Raw genomic sequence first — 17881 nt, forward strand, 5'->3', positions numbered from 1 at the left:
GATTCCCTGGAGAAGGAAGTAGCTACTCACTCCAGTATTCTTGCCTGGAGAATTCCAAGGACAGAGGAGCCTAGTGGGCTGCAGTCCATAGGGTAACAAAGAGTTGGACCTGCCTAAATGGCTGATAGACACACACACCTCCCTTACTTATACTAACACTATATACTTCTGAAAAAGTTTTGCTGCAACCTAGTATAGCTCTTATCTTTCCATCAAGTAGATATCTGGTGCTATATTACAGGGTTTTCTTTTGCTGGGGAAATAGCTGAGAGTAGATTTTTAATAATATTTTATGGAATTGAATTACTTGTAAACATTTTCTTTCACTATATTCACTTAAACCTGTAAAACAGCATAAACTCTAAAAGCATAAAACTATACAATGTTTGAAAAAACAATGAGCTCTTTAGAGCAAGTGTGACTGAGAGGCTCACTGTATTAGGAAAGCGAATCGTTATTTACACCCTTTGAAAAGTCACTTGCGTGTGTGCATGTGTGTTCAGTCGTGTCCAATTCTTTGTGCCCTTTTGAACTGTAACCCGCCAGGCTCCTCTGTCCGTGGGATTTCCCAGGCAAGAAAACTGGAGTAGGTTGCCATTTTCTCCTCTGAGGGATCTTCCTGACCCAGGGATCGAACTCGCGTCTCCTTTGTCTCCTGCATTGCAGGTGGATTCTTTACCTTCTGAGCCATCAGGGAAGCCACTTAACCTTTCTAATCTTCATCATTAAGGTCACTGCCTCTTGGTGGTTCAAGCAAAAATTTTGGTTGGGAAGATGGCTGACGTATTATGGGACTTAGAGTCAACCTTTGAAGAAATTTTAGGGTGTGGCAGGAATGGTGCTCATCCTGTTCTCAGATTTTTATCTGATTTCTGGAGACCAGTGGCTGTAAAATTGCTTAGTTATTTCAGTACCTCTCAGATGGTAATTTTGGTCAGTCATCATGAAGGTAGAAATTGGATGGAATGTGTAGTAACTATAGATAGAAAGTATGAGGAAAGTGTACATTGCTTTCCCCTCTACTTAAATTATTAAGAAAACTTTTTTTTTTCACTTGAAAAAAAATCTTACCTCGTTAGCTAAACTTTCATTTACCTTCGTCCTGGTCCTTAAGTGCTCAACTATTAAATTCTACGCTGCCACTTTTTGCTGAGATAATGTATATTAGGCGAATAGTAATTAATTATTGCACTCAAGTGCCGGGGTCCAGCCCCAGCTGATCCAGGGTATTCGAAGGGGAGATGGCGTCGGCGACTTAATTTAAATATTCATCAAAGATATAAAGAGTAATAGAATGAGGATAGCTCAGTAGGAAAATTCAGTGGAGAAAAGAGGCTGAGTAGCTTGGTTTACGCGGAAAATCAATATAACCTGTGACACCAGGTTAGCTCTGACCACGGAGGCCGCAGGCGCCCTCTCCAATAGCGGAAGGTGCCCCACCTTAGACACCTTCTCAAGTGGGTCTTAGAAGCCCAGGCAAATAAATGGTCGCAGAGGACCTCTGCGCTCCAGATGGAGACTCAGCTGAAAATTGAAAAAAAGAATGACATGGGGAGACCAAGCTTTGGTGAGCAAGGCCCGTAGCTTTATTTTCAACAGGGGTTTTTATACCCTAAGTTACACATAGAGGATAATAGGGGATGCAAAGTCAGCAGTCTTTGATCCTTATCAAAAACTAGGGTTTCTTTCCTGCAAATATATCATATACAAATGGTTTAGGTGATTTACATAATCTTCTGGCCAGAAGGCCTATTAACATTTTATGGCTCTTGACAAAGGTTTGTCAACCATAAGGCTTATTTTCTCTAAGAGTAATTATTTTAAGGTTTGGCGCCATCTTCCAAAGGTGTTAGATAAAATTGCATTCCTATAGGGCAGAGGTGCAGTGGGTTTACAACAAAGGAAAGAATTTATTACCTTAAGGGTCTAAAGTTGCTAACACCAAGGCCACTACTTATTTTTTCTACATACCAACTATATTAATTAATACACATTCAAGGATACAATACAGGGGATGTGGAAACTTGGCAGCAAGTATTGGCTCATCAATGAAATCTTTTACTAGTTTTATTCTGACAGTTTCTAACTCTCTGAGAGGCTCTAAGCTATTTGACTATCTTAAGCTTCCCGTGCCTCTCGAGGGTGGGAGACTGTAAACAATCGTATGTATAGCTGTAGGAGTCTGGGTAAACTTGTCAGGCGAGTTAGAGAGCTATCTGAGGGGTTTGGATTTAAACACTCCTAATGCCCAGGAACTTTATTAATTGGAGCTGTAAGTTAACTCTTTATCAGAGAGAGCAAGATGGTGGTGGGGGACAGCCCCCAGTAAAGTCAGAGGTGAGAGCACAAAGCAATAAAGTAGGCAGACTCTGGTTTTTGGGGGATAGATGCTCGAGAATATCCAGGGGGACTGCTGAGGCTCGATCCTGCCTTTGTGTATGCCGAGCCTCCTTTCTCATGACCTTTGCCATGAGTGGAGTGCCTCTCGCCGGCTCCCGGCACTCAAGGCACTGTATGCATTTTTTCCACACTTTTTGCTTGTGTATGCTCATCAGTGGAACTAAAGCAAACAAGCCTTCCCATTACCTTCTGCCTTGTATGTTGTTGTTTGTCTAGTCATTCAGTCGTGTCCGACTCTTTGTGACCCCATGGACTGTAGCCTACCAGGCTCCCCTGTCCATGGGATTTCCCAGGCAAGAATAGCGGAGTGGGTTACCATTTCCTTCTCCAGGGATCTCACCCACCCAGGGGCCGAACCTGCATCTCCTGCATTGCAAATGGATTCTTTACCACTGAGCCACCTTTGTATTTTTTAGATCATATAACTTTGTTATCTTTTTTCGTGGACATAATTAACTTTCCTCCTCTGCTTAAAAATGTTCAATCTATCTTAGAAAGAGAGTTTGCTAGGAAATTTGCTTTCGAGTCAGCAAATTTCAAGTCAGTGGTGAATTTATCACCACTTTTGAAAAAAGTTACTGCTTAGAGTACATAGCCCACACACTAATACAGGAACATCTTTATGTGTGAAAGCAAACACTTTTGAAAAAATTTAGTAGTTTACAAAATCGTAACTTAGAGCTCAGGATTTTATAAACCTGGTTATGTGTCAGAATCACCTCAGAGATTCTGATTCAAAAGTTTAAGGATGGGGCCCAGTATTCTCTTTTTGGGAAAAAACTGTCCCAGGATGATTTTGACACAGCCAGCCAAGTGCTAAGGAATGACTTCCGTAATTTACTGTCAGAGTAAACATAGCTCTGAGCAAAATTAAATCCTGGGTGTTTTCATAGTTAAAAGGCTAAGCATGCTCTTTAGGAGGATATGTGCATACTTGTGTGTGTGTGTGCACACGTGTGCGCTTTCAGTCGATTCCAACTCTGCAAACCCCCCAGGCTCCTCTGTTTTGGGGATTTCCCAGACAAGAATCCTGGAGTGGGTCACCATTTCCTCCTCCAGAGGATCTTCCCGAATCAGGGATGGAACTTGTGTCCCCTGTGTCTCTTGCTTTGGAAGGTAGATTCTTTACCACTGAGCCACCTGGGAATCCCTGCATTTTTAATCAAGTCAGATTCTCTTTTACTTCAAAAAATTATTCAACAGAAAATCTAATCTCACTTTGTCTTGAGAGAGTTTGGGAAAGCCCTTTAAATATATCGTAATGGTCTTTGATGTGTAATTTTTAGCACCTTGATGAAATAATAGTAAGTTCAGAGACAAGGCTTCTAGACAACAAAGGGTGTGTTCATTTCTCTGGCTTTCTGTGTTGCTTTTGCACTGCTGGCCACCCTGTGAGCATTTGGTAAATTTTCAGTGATGAAGGCATGTAGAAGCTGGGAATGCAGCCATGCTTCAGCTGTGGGCCCTGCCAATCTCCTCATTCTCTCTTTGGCTGGCAAACAGGCCCTTCTGGAGAAGTTGCTCTCAGTTAAAGCAACACTTGATAATCCCTTAAGTGTTTGCATCCATTATGAATACTCTCTTAACTTCTAAACTTTGTGTGTACAATTGCTTTTCTTAATGCTTTTTGATCCACCAGTAAATGCTAATAATAAGTGATTATCTTTGTAAGAGGTTAATTTACATAAAATATGTTCTTTGACTAGTATGAAGTACTCCTCTGTGTCCAAGACCATGATGATCCAGCCATTGATGTGTGTAAGAAGCTTCTTGGGAAATATCCAAATGTTGATGCAAGATTGTTTATAGGTAAGTAACAAATTTTACAATAACCTTTTTGCTTTAATATATTAAGTATCAGTAATCTTCTTTGCATTAAACTATAGATTAGGGTCCTAGGCACCATTGAAGTTATTAACATGTTTGCTTTATGCATATTTGTTAGATATAGTGAAAGGTGTTTCTATCCTTTAGAGAAGACAAGTTATAAATACAGATTTTGTTTTTCATATCAGGGATTAACAAAATTATTCCAGATTATGTTTTACTCGTCAGCCACACATGAGAATCAGTTATTTTTTTCTTTAATAATTTCAATCTATGGCTTTTTCTATATCTCATTGATTATAATTGAGATTGAGTGGTAGAATTCATTTTTGTAATATTGCAAAAAGAATATTTTCCCCAAAACCTACAGACTTATTCTAAACACTCGTTAGAGATATACTTGCTATTAAATGTTTATTAATGTTTACCATTAATACAAGCTCTTAATTAGAAAACTGAAACTAATGAATTTTCAAAGATAAATGATGTATTTTTCTTTTTAAGGATGAATAACTTTTTTCTAAATATGTTATTATGAATAATAAGCATGATGTTAAAGTATATTTGTTTTAATTATTAAATATGCAAGTACTTTTCACTTCGCTATACTAAGTATATGTATAATAGAAAATATTTTCAATATGGCATGAATTGTTCACTGCTATACTTTTAAAATTTTAGGTGGCAAAAAGGTTGGCATTAATCCTAAGATTAATAATTTAATGCCAGGATATGAAGTTGCAAAGTATGATCTTATATGGATTTGTGATAGTGGAATAAGAGGTAAGGTTTTTTCTTACTTATTTTATAAAATTATTCATTCAGTAATAAAATTCCAAGAGCAACCTGAAAATACATTTATCAATCATATTTGTTTACCTAATAAAGTAAGTTATTTTATCATTATTTCATGGTAGTATGTCGTTATACTTACTAAAATTTTGAAGTTTTTTTATGCTAAACTAGAATGTTACACATACGCAAACGCTTTCATTTTGAAGAGAAAATTCCAACCATTAAAAAAAAAAACAGTTGTGGTACATTATGCCACAACTGTGGTGTAATGAGCTTTCTCATAGGTCTAAGTTTCCCTTATTCAAGTGATATTTATCTTTTACTTTAATCTGTTTGTGGCATGTGCAATATACTATCTCATGCAAAGGGACAGAAGTTAATTGATACATATTTTACTGAAATTACATGCATTTTTAGAACACATTCATGGCTTTTTACTTAGCAGATTTTTGCAGGACACCTTTTATATATTGAAATTATAATTTGTATTTTTGCATTTTTAAAACATTTATACTTATAATTTCAGTGTACTGTATGATTCCATTATATTCTAATACCTCAGTTTTCTCAACCTCAGCACCTCGGGGCTGGGTACTTCTCTGTAGTCAGGACCATCCTGCAGATGTTTAGCAGCATCCCTGGCCCCTGCCAGGAGCACATCTCTGTTGGTTGTGACGATCAGAACTGTCCCTGGACACACCCCCTGTCACCTGCAGGGCAGCAGTTGAGAAGCACTTCCCAGACGACATGTATAAATAAGGCCCAAATGCACTTTTATACAGTAAATTGAGTTCTTAAACACTTGAAGGAAATAAAAATAAAGTCATGTAAAATCATATGAGATTTTTGCTCTTTAAAAATAGGACAATGATTTTAATTTTATCAGCTTAAAATTTGAAAATTAGTAGTAAATGTGGCACTTCGACTTAATTAGATCATTACAGGACTAACAGTTCTTGGTCAGAGATTAGGTTCATTTTTCACATTTGCTGTCTTAAATTGTTTACTGTCATATATTTGTTATGTTTTCAGTGTACGAACCTCCATCAGGTATATTCTCATTCAGTTCTAATTAGCAGTTTTAAGAGAAAGAACATGTCCTGCTCTCAGAAAGAGGAGGCTCGTTTCCTATGAGTGCGTTGCAGGAGCCAGGATGAACACTAGGTCCTTGGACTTTTGCTCCTGTCCCTTTTCCACTAGGACACATTGTCCCTTACTCCAGTCTGGAGGTTCAGAAACAGGGACTGCTAACATTTCCAAGATACATCCCACCTCTGGTACATATTAGGCATTTAACAGCCTGCAAAGGTCCAGAATAAATTCCCTACCATATATTACCCTTTTTGAAATTTTCTATTCTACTCGGAAAAGTGATTGAGATTCATTTTATTAGACCTATATTCAAAGAAAACATTTATTAAGAATTTAGTAACACACAGAATATATTACATTCATGGGCATTTTACTAAAAGAAAAATTTTTCCCCTCTCCCTCTGTACCTTTTCTTTTGCATCATAGTGATTCCAGACACACTCACGGACATGGTTAACCAAATGACGGAAAAAGTAGGGCTGGTTCACGGGCTGCCATATGTAGCAGACAGACAGGGCTTTGCTGCTACGTTAGAACAGGTAAGTACAATGCTTATAGATAATACGCTTGTTATCAGATCCCTAATCTCCCAGAAGCTTGAGGCTATGCTGAGAGCTGGGCTGAGGTGCCTGAAGTTAACTGTATTGTCTGCTTTAACCTGCTGAGTGAGCGCCTCAGGTGGCGCTGGTGGTAAAGAACCCGCCTGCCAGTGCAGGAGCCGTAAGAGATGCAGGTTCAATCCCTGGGTTGGAAAGATCCCCTGGAGAAGGGCATGGCCACCCGCTCCAGTATTCTTGCTTGGGGAATCCCATGAACAGAGGAGCCTGGCGGGTTACAGTCTATAGGGTTGCAGCGAGTTGGACACGACGGAAGTGACTTAGCACACACACAACCTGCTGAGTACTAGCAGCCTCAAGTTGAGAGTAGCTGTTTTCATTAGTGAAGAAATGCTCGGGGCCCTGGAATCCCTCCCGGCTGAACTTCCTGTGCTCTGGCAGGAGCAGATGTGCCCAGGAAACACCTCGTGGTCTTATTACCAGCTTAGCACAGTATATTCTTTTTCCTTGTGGTCCTTACTTTCAATTCTTGAGTTCAGTAACAGATTACTGACTTACATAAAAGTATGTGTTATATAGTTCTTTCAAAGATCCGGTCTGCAAAGAATGCATCTTAAGTATCATGAAGTATTTCAATATATACAAAAAAAGGAAAATTGCTCATATGAATCATTGTAAAATCCACTTGATTTCCTTCTACAACAGATTTCTAAAAATTATCTGAACAACTCATGTTTTCCATTTTTACTCCACACCTTTTAACAATGTACAGACTTACGTGTAGGAAACTGTAAGTTAGGAGGAAGTATAATGAGCAGAATAAATCAAAACGCAAACCACTCCCAGAACCCGACCAGTTAGAGGAAGTTTCTATTTTTAAAAATTAGTTTATTTTAGCATTAAGACTTTTTTCTCTGTGTACTTTCTAAAAAGCAAAGTTGAGATTATACGAAAAATAATTTGTATCTTATTTTAGTTACTTCATAAACTGTTCCCCATATCATTAATATTATTTTATAAAAGTAATTTTTATTGGCTTGATCATAGTTTGTTATATAAGTGTATCCTATACTTCACCATTCCTGTACTGTTAAACATTAGGAGAAAAGACTTGTCTTAATGTTATAACAGAAGGGTATACAGTTTCAAGCTCCAAATATACCAACTTGAAGCATATCTGTACTTATATTCTTTTGAATTGCAGTCATCTGAGGGTAAAGGGTACAGTGTAGAAACTCACATTCAGCCTTTGGCAGTGTGAATCATACATGTATGCACACTCAGTTGCTTCCATTCTGTCCCATTCTTTTGTGACTCCGTGGACTATAGCCTGCTAGGCTCCTCTGTCCATGGGATTTTCCCGGCAAGAATACTGGAATGGGTTACTTACCACGCCCTCCTCCCAGGGATCTTCCTGACCCAGGGATCCAACCGAGTCTCCTGCATCTCCTGCACTGCAAACAGAGCTTACCACTGAGCCACTTGGTAAGCCCAGATACCACAATTTTTGTTGGGTAAAGAAACTCTAGGTAGTTACTTTAAAATTAGATCCTTTTTATTCTTATGCTCTGTGTTATATTTTTGTTTTGGAAATATCCAACTTTATATTTATGTCAATAATAGATATCTCCAGATATACTCGCTCCCTGAGTTTAGGTTTAATCCCTAAAAGTCACCATTACTTAAAGTGAATGGAGGTAGGCCCGAGGAATTATTCCAGTCTGTAAAGAAATCATGGGAGCCTTCATCACAGTGCCCGGTCCCACCTCATTCCTAAAACCTCACTTAGTAACTGCTTAAGGAATTAAGATAGGTGCTTTTAGTTTTAGAAGTTTGGTTCAGTTCTATCCCACAAATATTAGGGCTTCATTCCAGTCTGGGCATAGGTTAGGTAGGAAGAATCGAATTCTTAATCATCTGTGATTATTAGCTTATTCTGTGCCATGTATCAGAGAAGGCAGTGGCACCCCACTCCAGTACTCTTGCCTGGAAAATCCCATGGACAGAGGAGCCTGGTAGGCTGCGTTCCATGGGGTCGCTAAGAGTCGGACCCGACTGAGCGACATCACTTTCACTTTTCACTTTCATGCATTGGAGAAGGAAATCGCAACCCACTCCAGTGTTCTTGCCTGGAGAATCCCAGGGACAGAGGAGCCTGGTGGGCTGCCGTCTATGGGGTCGCACAGAGTCGGACACGACTGAAGTGACTTGCAGCAGTAGCAGCATGTCATGTATGTGATTTCGGCCATTAAGAAAGATCACTTCTCTCCATTTCAAGGTGCTATTGCCCTTCACATCTGTGAGTTCTACATCTGTGGCTTCAACCAATTATAGCCTCAAAGTATTTGAAAAAAAAGTTACAAAAGCAAAATGTGAATTTGCCTTGAGCCAGCAACTATTTACATAGCATTTACATTGTATTAGGTATGGTAAGTAATCTGACAGGTGTAGATAATACACAAAAAGTATTGGTGGATTTTTGGTCCAGGACTTCTAGAACTAATCACCCTAGGATACAGAGGTGACTAAGTAGAAAAGGCAACATATTTAAGATATAAATAATAAATAGGTTTTATATCTGGTAAGTTGGGTAAGTTTGGATGACCATTTTATTCTACCATTAGTTTAGCAGTTTGCATTTGTGATGACTCCAAAGCACATTATCAAAGGCGCAGTAAAATGGGAGACAGACTATTAGTGTCCACGCTGTTTATGAAAAATACACTGAAAATGGGGAATTTGAGCTTAGTGACTTGGGCAGGAAACAGCTAACTACAAAAATATACAGGAAGAGGAATTAAGAAATAGGATTGTTCTTTTGGTTGATGGACCTGTGAGTGTTGGGTGTGTATTGCCACATGCATACATATACACATACACAGATGTACATGTACCTATGTATATAGATGTGTGTATATTTATGTGAACAGTATGAAAAGAGGACACATTAAACATTAATATCGTGTATCAGTAAGTGATATTTTCACCTCTCTTATTTAAATCCAAATTGTTTGACTTCAATAAATCTTTAAATCTTGGAGTTTTAGGAAAGACAGTATTTATTTAAGAATAAAGTATACTTTTCCCTCCAAGAAGTACATACTACTTCTTTGTAAAAGTGATAATAACAAGAGTAGTCAATCAAATTAGAAATTACTGACTGCTTGCTATATGTAAACATTATTTTGTACCACTGTTTATTCAGGTAGTTTATGTAAGAATAATAGACTGTCCACCCAATCATTCTTAAGTTCATTAGGAAAAGGAATTTATAAACATCATACTTCTAACATAAACTTCTAATTGTACACGTATATTTTTGGTTTTGTCTTGGCAGGTGTATTTTGGAACCTCTCATCCAAGGTCCTATATCTCTGCCAATGTCACTGGTTTCAAATGTGTGACAGGAATGTCTTGTTTAATGAGAAAGGATGTGTTAGATCAAGCAGGAGGGCTTATAGCTTTTGCTCAGTATATTGCTGAAGATTACTTTATGGCCAAAGCAATAGCTGACCGGTAAGAAAACTAAATTAAATTAGGTTGTTGTATTTTTTATTTCCAAACTTCTGTTGGCTTTTTCTGTTTGTTAAACCCATGGATTAAGCGCTATTTTATTTTCTGCTAGTAAGTACAAAATAGTTTAATACTTTGTATTCCTACTAATGTAATATAATTCCTACTAATTATTCAGGTACACACTAATGAAGCAAATAAATGTTCTAATTTCTCTACATTCTTCAAATTAATCTGGTTTCAAAACAGTATGGAATTTACTTAAAAAACTAAAATTAGAGTTATTATGTGATCCTGCAGTCTCACTCCTGGGCATATTTCTGAAGAAAAGTCTTAACCTGAAATAGATTCACCCCAGTGTTCATAGCAGCAGTATTTGCAATAGTCAAGACATGGAAGCAACTCACATGCCTATCGACAGATGAATGGATGAAGATGTGATCTGAATATATAATGGAATATTACTCAGTCATAAAAAAGAATGAAATACTGTCTTTTGCAGCAACATGGACGGACCTAAAGGTTATATTGAGTGAAGTAAGTCAGACAGAGAAAGACAAATATCAAACTCACAGACATAGAAAACAAACTTAATGTTTACCAAAGGGAATAGTGGAGGACAGGAGGAGGAGATAAATTAGGAGTTTGGGGTTAACATATATACACTACTGTATATAAAATAAGGGACTTCCTGGTGGCTCAGTGGTAAAGAATCTGCCTGCAATGCAGATATGATCCCTGGTAGGAAAGATCCACTGGAGAAGGAAATGGCAACCCATTCCAATATTCTTCCCTGGGAAATCCCATGGACAGAGAACACTGGTGGGCTACAGTCCATGGAGCCACATGAATCGAACAAGACCTGGTGACTAAACCACCACCATCATTTATAAAACAAGTAAACAAAGACCTACTGTATAGCACAATATGTATAGTAAGATTTTATGGGAAAACCAACCCAGCAAATACTGAATCACTTTGCTGTACACTTGAAAACTACAATTGTAAATTAACTGTACTTCAATTTAAAAAATAAATACATTTAAACTCTTAAAAAATTTATGTGATGTGAAGTGGTTAAATTGAAGCTTCTCTGTAACTGTAAATTTTCATTATTATGAATGTAAATGTTTATGTGTTTTAGAAGAATCAAAAGTATCAGTGCAGTCATAAAGCCAATAGGTGAAAATTTAAAGAATGAGATTTCAAATTTTGAAATTTCTCAGTAGATTATTTGATACTTTGCTAAGACGCTACCTAATGATTCACGATTGGCTTAATCACACTTTTCTATCACAAAATGACCCTCATTTGCTTTTTTTAAGGGGGTTGTTTCCTTGTGTGATAATTTACTGAAGGTGTGATCTTAAAAGTTGAAGTATGTTTTCGACCTTATCTTCTGGTGGTGTTAGTATGGTCCGTGGTTACATATTGTTTCTCATGAGATATGAAATGCCACTCTTGGTTCATATTTCTTCTTGAATATTCACATACATATCCCCCTTTTTTTGGTTAATAGTGTTCAGAGACTGTTAAATACAGGCCCCACTCCATTTAGTACTTTCAGAATGTCTGTATTTTAAGTTTATCAAACTGTGAACTGAGGGGTTGTAATTCCTTCTAGTTCTTAGGTGATACTGTCATGGGCTTCTGTAATGACTGAAATGTGCTTAAGTATGATACACCCTATGTAGGGTGCTATCCTGGGACGAGGCTCACCCTAAACACTCGCAGTTGCTCACTTTAAAAGAAAAAAAGAAAAGAAAAGCTGATTTACAGTATTATAAAGTTTTAGATGTACAACATAGTGATTCAGTATTTTTATATATTATACTCCATTTAAAGTTATAGCAAAATTATGACTGTATTTCCCTGTTCTATACAATATACCCTTGTTGCCTATTTATTTTATACGTAGTAGTCTGTATATCTTCATCCTTTTCCTCTATCTTGCCCCTCCCTCCTTCCCTCTCCCCACTGGTAACTAGTAGTTCTCTAACTCTGTGAGTCTCTTTTTGGTTTAGTCCCTCATTTATGTTTTAAATTCCACATATAAGTGGTAACAGAATATTTATCTTTTGATGTCTTACTTATTTCACTAAGCATAATTCCCTCTATGTCCATCCACATTGTTGTAAATGACAGGATTTCATTCTTTTTCATGGCTAAGCAATATTCCATTGTATGTATGGACTACATCTTCTTTATCCATTCATCTGTTGATTGACAGGTTGCTTCCATATCTTGGCTACTGTAAATAAAGCTGCTTACTCTTTACAGTAATGAATAAATACATAACCTGTCATCCTTGCACGTATATGTTCATGATCATAGCTCATTTTATAACTGTCTTAATTTTCAGAGGTTGGAGGTTTGCAATGTCCACTCAAGTTGCAATGCAAAACTCTGGCTCATATTCAATTTCTCAATTTCAATCCAGAATGATCAGGTAAGTCAGCTGGGTTTCTTCTTTTTATACTTTATTAAAAGAAAAAGGGAATGGGGAGTATATTTTTACATGGTCTTAACTTGGTTTAAAAAAAAAAAAAAAAGTCAGATTTTGTTTTCTTCCAGAAAAGAGAAGTTAACTTCTTCATTAAAATAAAGTTAATGTCTCAGTATATTTTCTTTTCATTGTAAGCTTTCAAAAAACAGATGTTGAGACTTTGGGGTTTTTTATGCTGACCTCTATTTTCTAACTTTTTTACCCCTGGAATTTTATGATCTTTACTCATCAGAATATAGGCCATGCAAATAAATTTATAGACATTTTTCTTTGAAACACTAAATAAAAATAGAAAAGAGATTCATTAAATACTCTTTAAAGCTTATGTAAAAGGCCTTTAATGGGATATAATGTTGATCATTTTGAGAAAAATTGATTAGTCTTGTAATCAGGCTGTTGTTTAAAGAAAATCCTTTTTTTTTTTCCCAAGGTGGACCAAATTGCGAATTAACATGCTTCCTGCTACAATAATTTGCGAGCCAATTTCAGAATGCTTTGTTGCCAGTTTAATTATTGGATGGGCAGCCCACCATGTATTCAGATGGGATATTATGGTATTTTTCATGTGTCATTGCCTGGCATGGTTTATATTTGACTACATTCAACTCAGGGGTGTCCAGGTATGTGGATAGGTGTGCAAAGGTTGGAGGTCATTTGGTGGAACTAAAATAGTTTTGATTTAGAAAAAGTTGAAAATATGTCTGAGCCATTTTTAGCCCCCCAGTGAAGATGAAAATCAAATTAAGCATTAGTTTCCTTAGTGGAATGTGGACACAAAATGGAACTTGATTTTCAACTTTCAGCTGGTTATACAGTCACTTTTATTAAGACTCCAAAAAAAATGATGTTAAAGCAAATTGACAAGTCTTCAAACTTAAAATATGTTAGGATAGCAGTTTATTTTAATACTGCTTCTATTCCTAATGAACATTTTTCTTAACCAATATAACACGACTGTTACATTATCTAAAGAAACAAATTGGTGTTTTTTAGATAGTTTTTATTTATTTATTTTATATTTGGCTGTGCTGGGTCTTGCTGCGTGGGGTTTTCTGTAGTTGTGGCAAGCAGGGGCTGCTCTATAATTGTGGTGCGTGGGTTTCTCATTGCAGTACCGTCTCTTGTTGTGGAACACGGGTTTCAGGGTATACAGGCTTCAGCAGTTGCGGTTCCCGGGCTCTAGAGCACAGGCTCAGTAGCTGTGGCACCCGGGCTTAATCACTCCACAGCATGTGGGATCCCCCCGGAATAAGGAATCGAACCCACGTCTCCTGCACTGGCAGGCAGAGTCTTTACCACTGAGCCAACCAGGGAAGCCCCAAACTTGATTTTATGTGATGTATTCAATAGAGTTAAATGGAAGTACCTCACTTGTTAGCTGAGTCTGTAATCAAGCAGTGAATTATTTACGTTTCTACTTCCCAGGGCGGAACACTGTGTTTTTCAAAGCTTGATTATGCAGTAGCCTGGTTCATCCGTGAATCCATGACAATATACATTTTTTTGTCGGCATTATGGGACCCAACGATAAGCTGGAGAACTGGTCGCTACAGACTGCGCTGTGGAGGCACAGCTGAGGAAATTCTAGATGTATAACTACAGCTTTGTGACTGTACATAAAGGAAAAAAGAGAAGTATTATAAATTATCTTTATATAAATACTTTTAAAAAATCTACCTTCAGTAGTTTTATCACATGTATGTTTTGGTATCTGTTCTTTAATTTATTTTTGCATGGCGCTTGCATCTGTGAAAAGAAAAAAAAAGGAAGAAAAAAAAAAAAACACATCTGTAGTCTTGGCCAAACGGTTATATTTTATTTTGTGGAAGTAGAGAATCAAGAGAATTGGTTCTAGGAACCTGGGTTTGGTTTTTGTTGTTGTCATTTATTTTTTAAAAGTATATAAATAAATCTATATATAAATGAATGTTCTGCAACAAACACTATGACAGTATCCTTCAGTAGAGAAAGTTTCTTCCTGGTGAGTACACTCTTTTAGAACATGTGTGAGATGGCAGCAGCTTTGTTGGGGTACTTAGAAGAGACGAAAAGGGGTAATCCCTCTTCATGTCTAAAGTGAAAGGTATTACGCAGTGAAGCGCCCACAACGAGGTACTAACTGAGAAACTTTTTCATGCTTCATGCCTACCTCTTGTAGTCGTTGCAGAGCAAATATAAATTGTAATACAATAGCTAGGCCTTGCAAAAACAAACGGAAAAAAACTTTAAAAGTAATAATAACAAGAGAGCTGGAGTCTAGTATTTATATTGAATCTGTGAGAAATATTTTTTCGGTCTCACCGCAATGAACCAAAAGTGGTTGAGTTTGGTTTTTAATTGTAGCCATGTCTCGAAGGCATCTTTTTGACCAACTCTTGTTGGTTCTGTCTTGAACCATTGTTAATCACTGTGCTGGTGAATCTTTCCTTCCCTGCTCCTCACCTGACCCGCCCCGTCTTTCCTTAACTTTGTGTCGGGGATGGGGGGAGGGGGGTTTGTTTTAGTGTGAGTGGATGTTTTGATAGTTGTGAGGAAAAATGCATTTCAGACACATTTCACACATGAGCTATTTTCTTACACAGTCTGTCTTATTGTTAAAAAGAATGTAATTTCATGATACAGGTATTTAATATCTTTTTTAAGTAAATATTCTAGCCATCAAGAAATAAATTGCAGTAGAGTATTAAGAGGGGACAGAATGAGTTTTACTCTTAAAATTAATCAGTATCAAACTAAGTCTACTGTGTGTGTTTTTTTTTTTTTTTTTTATTCCTGTTAGTCTAGTCTTATTTAAATTGGATTTTTGTATTCCAGTTTGTATGACAAATAGACTAGAACAATTCCGGTTGTAAATGCATGCTCTGTTTCACTGTTCTCTCCCCTTCATGCCACTAAACTCGCTTGTCAGGTTGTGCTTAACTTGTGGTGAACTGGACTTGTTTTTGTTTTTTTTTTAAAAAAAAGGTGAAAATGTAAGGGACAGTGCATAAGCCTTTCTCTCTTTTTTTTATTGTAGTGGAATTTTTTTGCTTTTTCTTCAGGAATGGATGGCATGTTGTCCGTATGAATGCCTGCTACGGGGCTGACACTGGCAATATGGCAGCTTCAAACTCTTTTTTTCCTGCAGTTTCCATGTCAGAGCAGAATGTGTCACTTATTAGCAATAACTACATATTTATATGAATACTTTTTCACTTCACTGAGCCAGTTTCCTTTAATTGTGTCATGAGTATATACATGGTTTAAACTGCAGTGTATCGATAAACCTGTATATACTGTGCGTACACATTATATGCAAGCTTTCTCTGGGCCAAACTGCTTCATTCTTTTTTTTGCCTTATGATGAATTTGTTTGAAGGGCATTTTCTTCATGAACAAAGGCTTTGATGCATATTCCTATCTATGTGAAATGGGGGGGTAGTATTGTTCCCTGAGGGAAGTTGCACAGTGCAAACCAGTCTAGTTGTGACCCACTCTGTTTATTTAAGTCGTTGTCATACAAGCTGAATTTTGCTGACCATGTTTGTGATTTGTTGGTTTTGTTTAATGAAGTTTGGTTGATGCCATCTTTTGCACTGCTGAAATGAAATCTTGCTTATTCCTTAGTTTTTCGCTGATCTCAGTATGGGCAGTGTAACAGCAAAACCAAAATGGCTGGACAAACTTCTTGTGTTTGTAAATATTGAAAAAATGACTGTTCTGTATATGTGTTTTTTATGTGATAGTGGAGTATTTCCTTCCAATGAAGTTTCACTTAAGCAGACAGAGCGATTGTTTGTTTATTAGCAAGTTTGAAGTGATGATAAAATGATAAGAAATTATATACATGTTGAAGAAAGCATCACAGCAGAACTGTAGGAGTCCAAATTTAATGAACTGTCTTAAAAAAAAGTGTCTATAATATACCATGTTTATTATTTAAAATCACTGTCTTAAGTTTTTCAAAAAATAAAAAATTTGAATACAATCAAAACATTAGCAATAATGTATTTTTGTCTCGTGTCTTTTATATTTTTATAAATAACATGTTCTACCATTCACAGCAGAATTTTTCAAAGAAAATTTACCTGTGCTACAGATGAGATAAGAGAGAGTGAAAGTTGCTCAGTAGTGTCCAACTCTTTGTGACCCCATGGACTGTACAGTCCATGGAAATCTCCAGGCCAGAATACCAGAGTGGGTAGCCTTTCCCTTCTCCAGGGGATCTTTCCGACCCAGGAATTGAACGGGGATCTCCTACGTTGCAGGTGGATTCTTTACCAACTGAGCTATCAGGCAGTCGGGGTTTCTATATTGGCCTAATGTTAAAATCACCTAAAGAATCTTTTTTAAAGACTACAGATGCCTGGGCCCTGCCTCTGAAGTCTGGTTTAATTATTCTGGGTGAAGCCTGAGCACTGCTCTTTGCTCTGTGCAGGCAGATTTGAGAATTCATGGCCCATTAAAACATTTAGAAAATACTCGGTGGTCCTTGAGTCTCTTCTCACCTGCACTTACAACCTGATCTCAGCCTTTGAGATCTTACCACCCAATGGCTAGGAGAGGTAGATCCAGGCAAATGAATGGAGTGGCTTTGCTGCTGGAGACCTCAGAGAGAAATAGACTACGTGCCACCCCGCACACTATCCATAACCAGGCTCCTCCCGAGCTTGGAGGCATCCCTGGGCCTGTTTTACCACCAGCCCTCAGAGAAGAATGCTTTTATCTGGAGAGCCAATCCCAAGGGAGAAAGACTGTAGAAGGGGTTTGGCTGTGACCTGCCAGAGGCCCCACACCTAACACCTTGACCCAGTCAACAAGCTCATTCCTCTTGGTCTGTAAAGTAGACTTCTAATTCTAATGTTTCAGAAATGATCAACAAAATTTGTATGTAGGTCTTAGAGTTTTTATAGCTAGGCAAACTTTGAAGAGCCCTTGCCCTTATTTTAGAGTAAAAAGCTGAGACGTCCACTGTGAAAGCTATGATCACAGGGGGTTAGATATACAGTTGTTGGCAGAACTGGGAGTGGCCCCACCTACGTCTTTCAGGTCCCTTTAGTAGATCCTGTTGTTTAAAGTTCTGCCTACAAAGCTTTAAAACTCATTGTATAAACCTTAAATTAAAAAAAAAAAAATCTGTTAACTTCAATAACCATCCATATTGCAACTCTTAAGTTGTTCTAGAGAACTAAACTCAAACCTGCCAAACAAC

The 17881-nt window shown here is 37.4% G+C and overlaps 1 protein-coding gene across 1 annotated transcript in view; it reads left to right on the forward strand.

The window, feature by feature from the left end:
* UGCG (UDP-glucose ceramide glucosyltransferase) overlaps positions 1-16663 on the forward strand; it is a 37827-nt gene extending 21164 nt beyond the window's left edge. The window contains exons 3-9 of the mRNA XM_061426488.1: positions 4107-4209; positions 4909-5010; positions 6541-6653; positions 10009-10187; positions 12547-12633; positions 13121-13310; positions 14116-16663. Coding sequence (XP_061282472.1) covers positions 4107-4209; positions 4909-5010; positions 6541-6653; positions 10009-10187; positions 12547-12633; positions 13121-13310; positions 14116-14286 — 945 coding nt within the window. The 3' untranslated portion in view covers positions 14287-16663. The remainder of the gene's footprint in view (positions 1-4106; positions 4210-4908; positions 5011-6540; positions 6654-10008; positions 10188-12546; positions 12634-13120; positions 13311-14115) is intronic.
* The last annotated feature ends 1218 nt before the right edge of the window (positions 16664-17881 follow it).

The sequence above is a fragment of the Bos javanicus genome, chromosome 8 (genome assembly GCF_032452875.1).
Source record: "Bos javanicus breed banteng chromosome 8, ARS-OSU_banteng_1.0, whole genome shotgun sequence".
Lineage (NCBI taxonomy): Eukaryota > Metazoa > Chordata > Mammalia > Artiodactyla > Bovidae > Bos > Bos javanicus.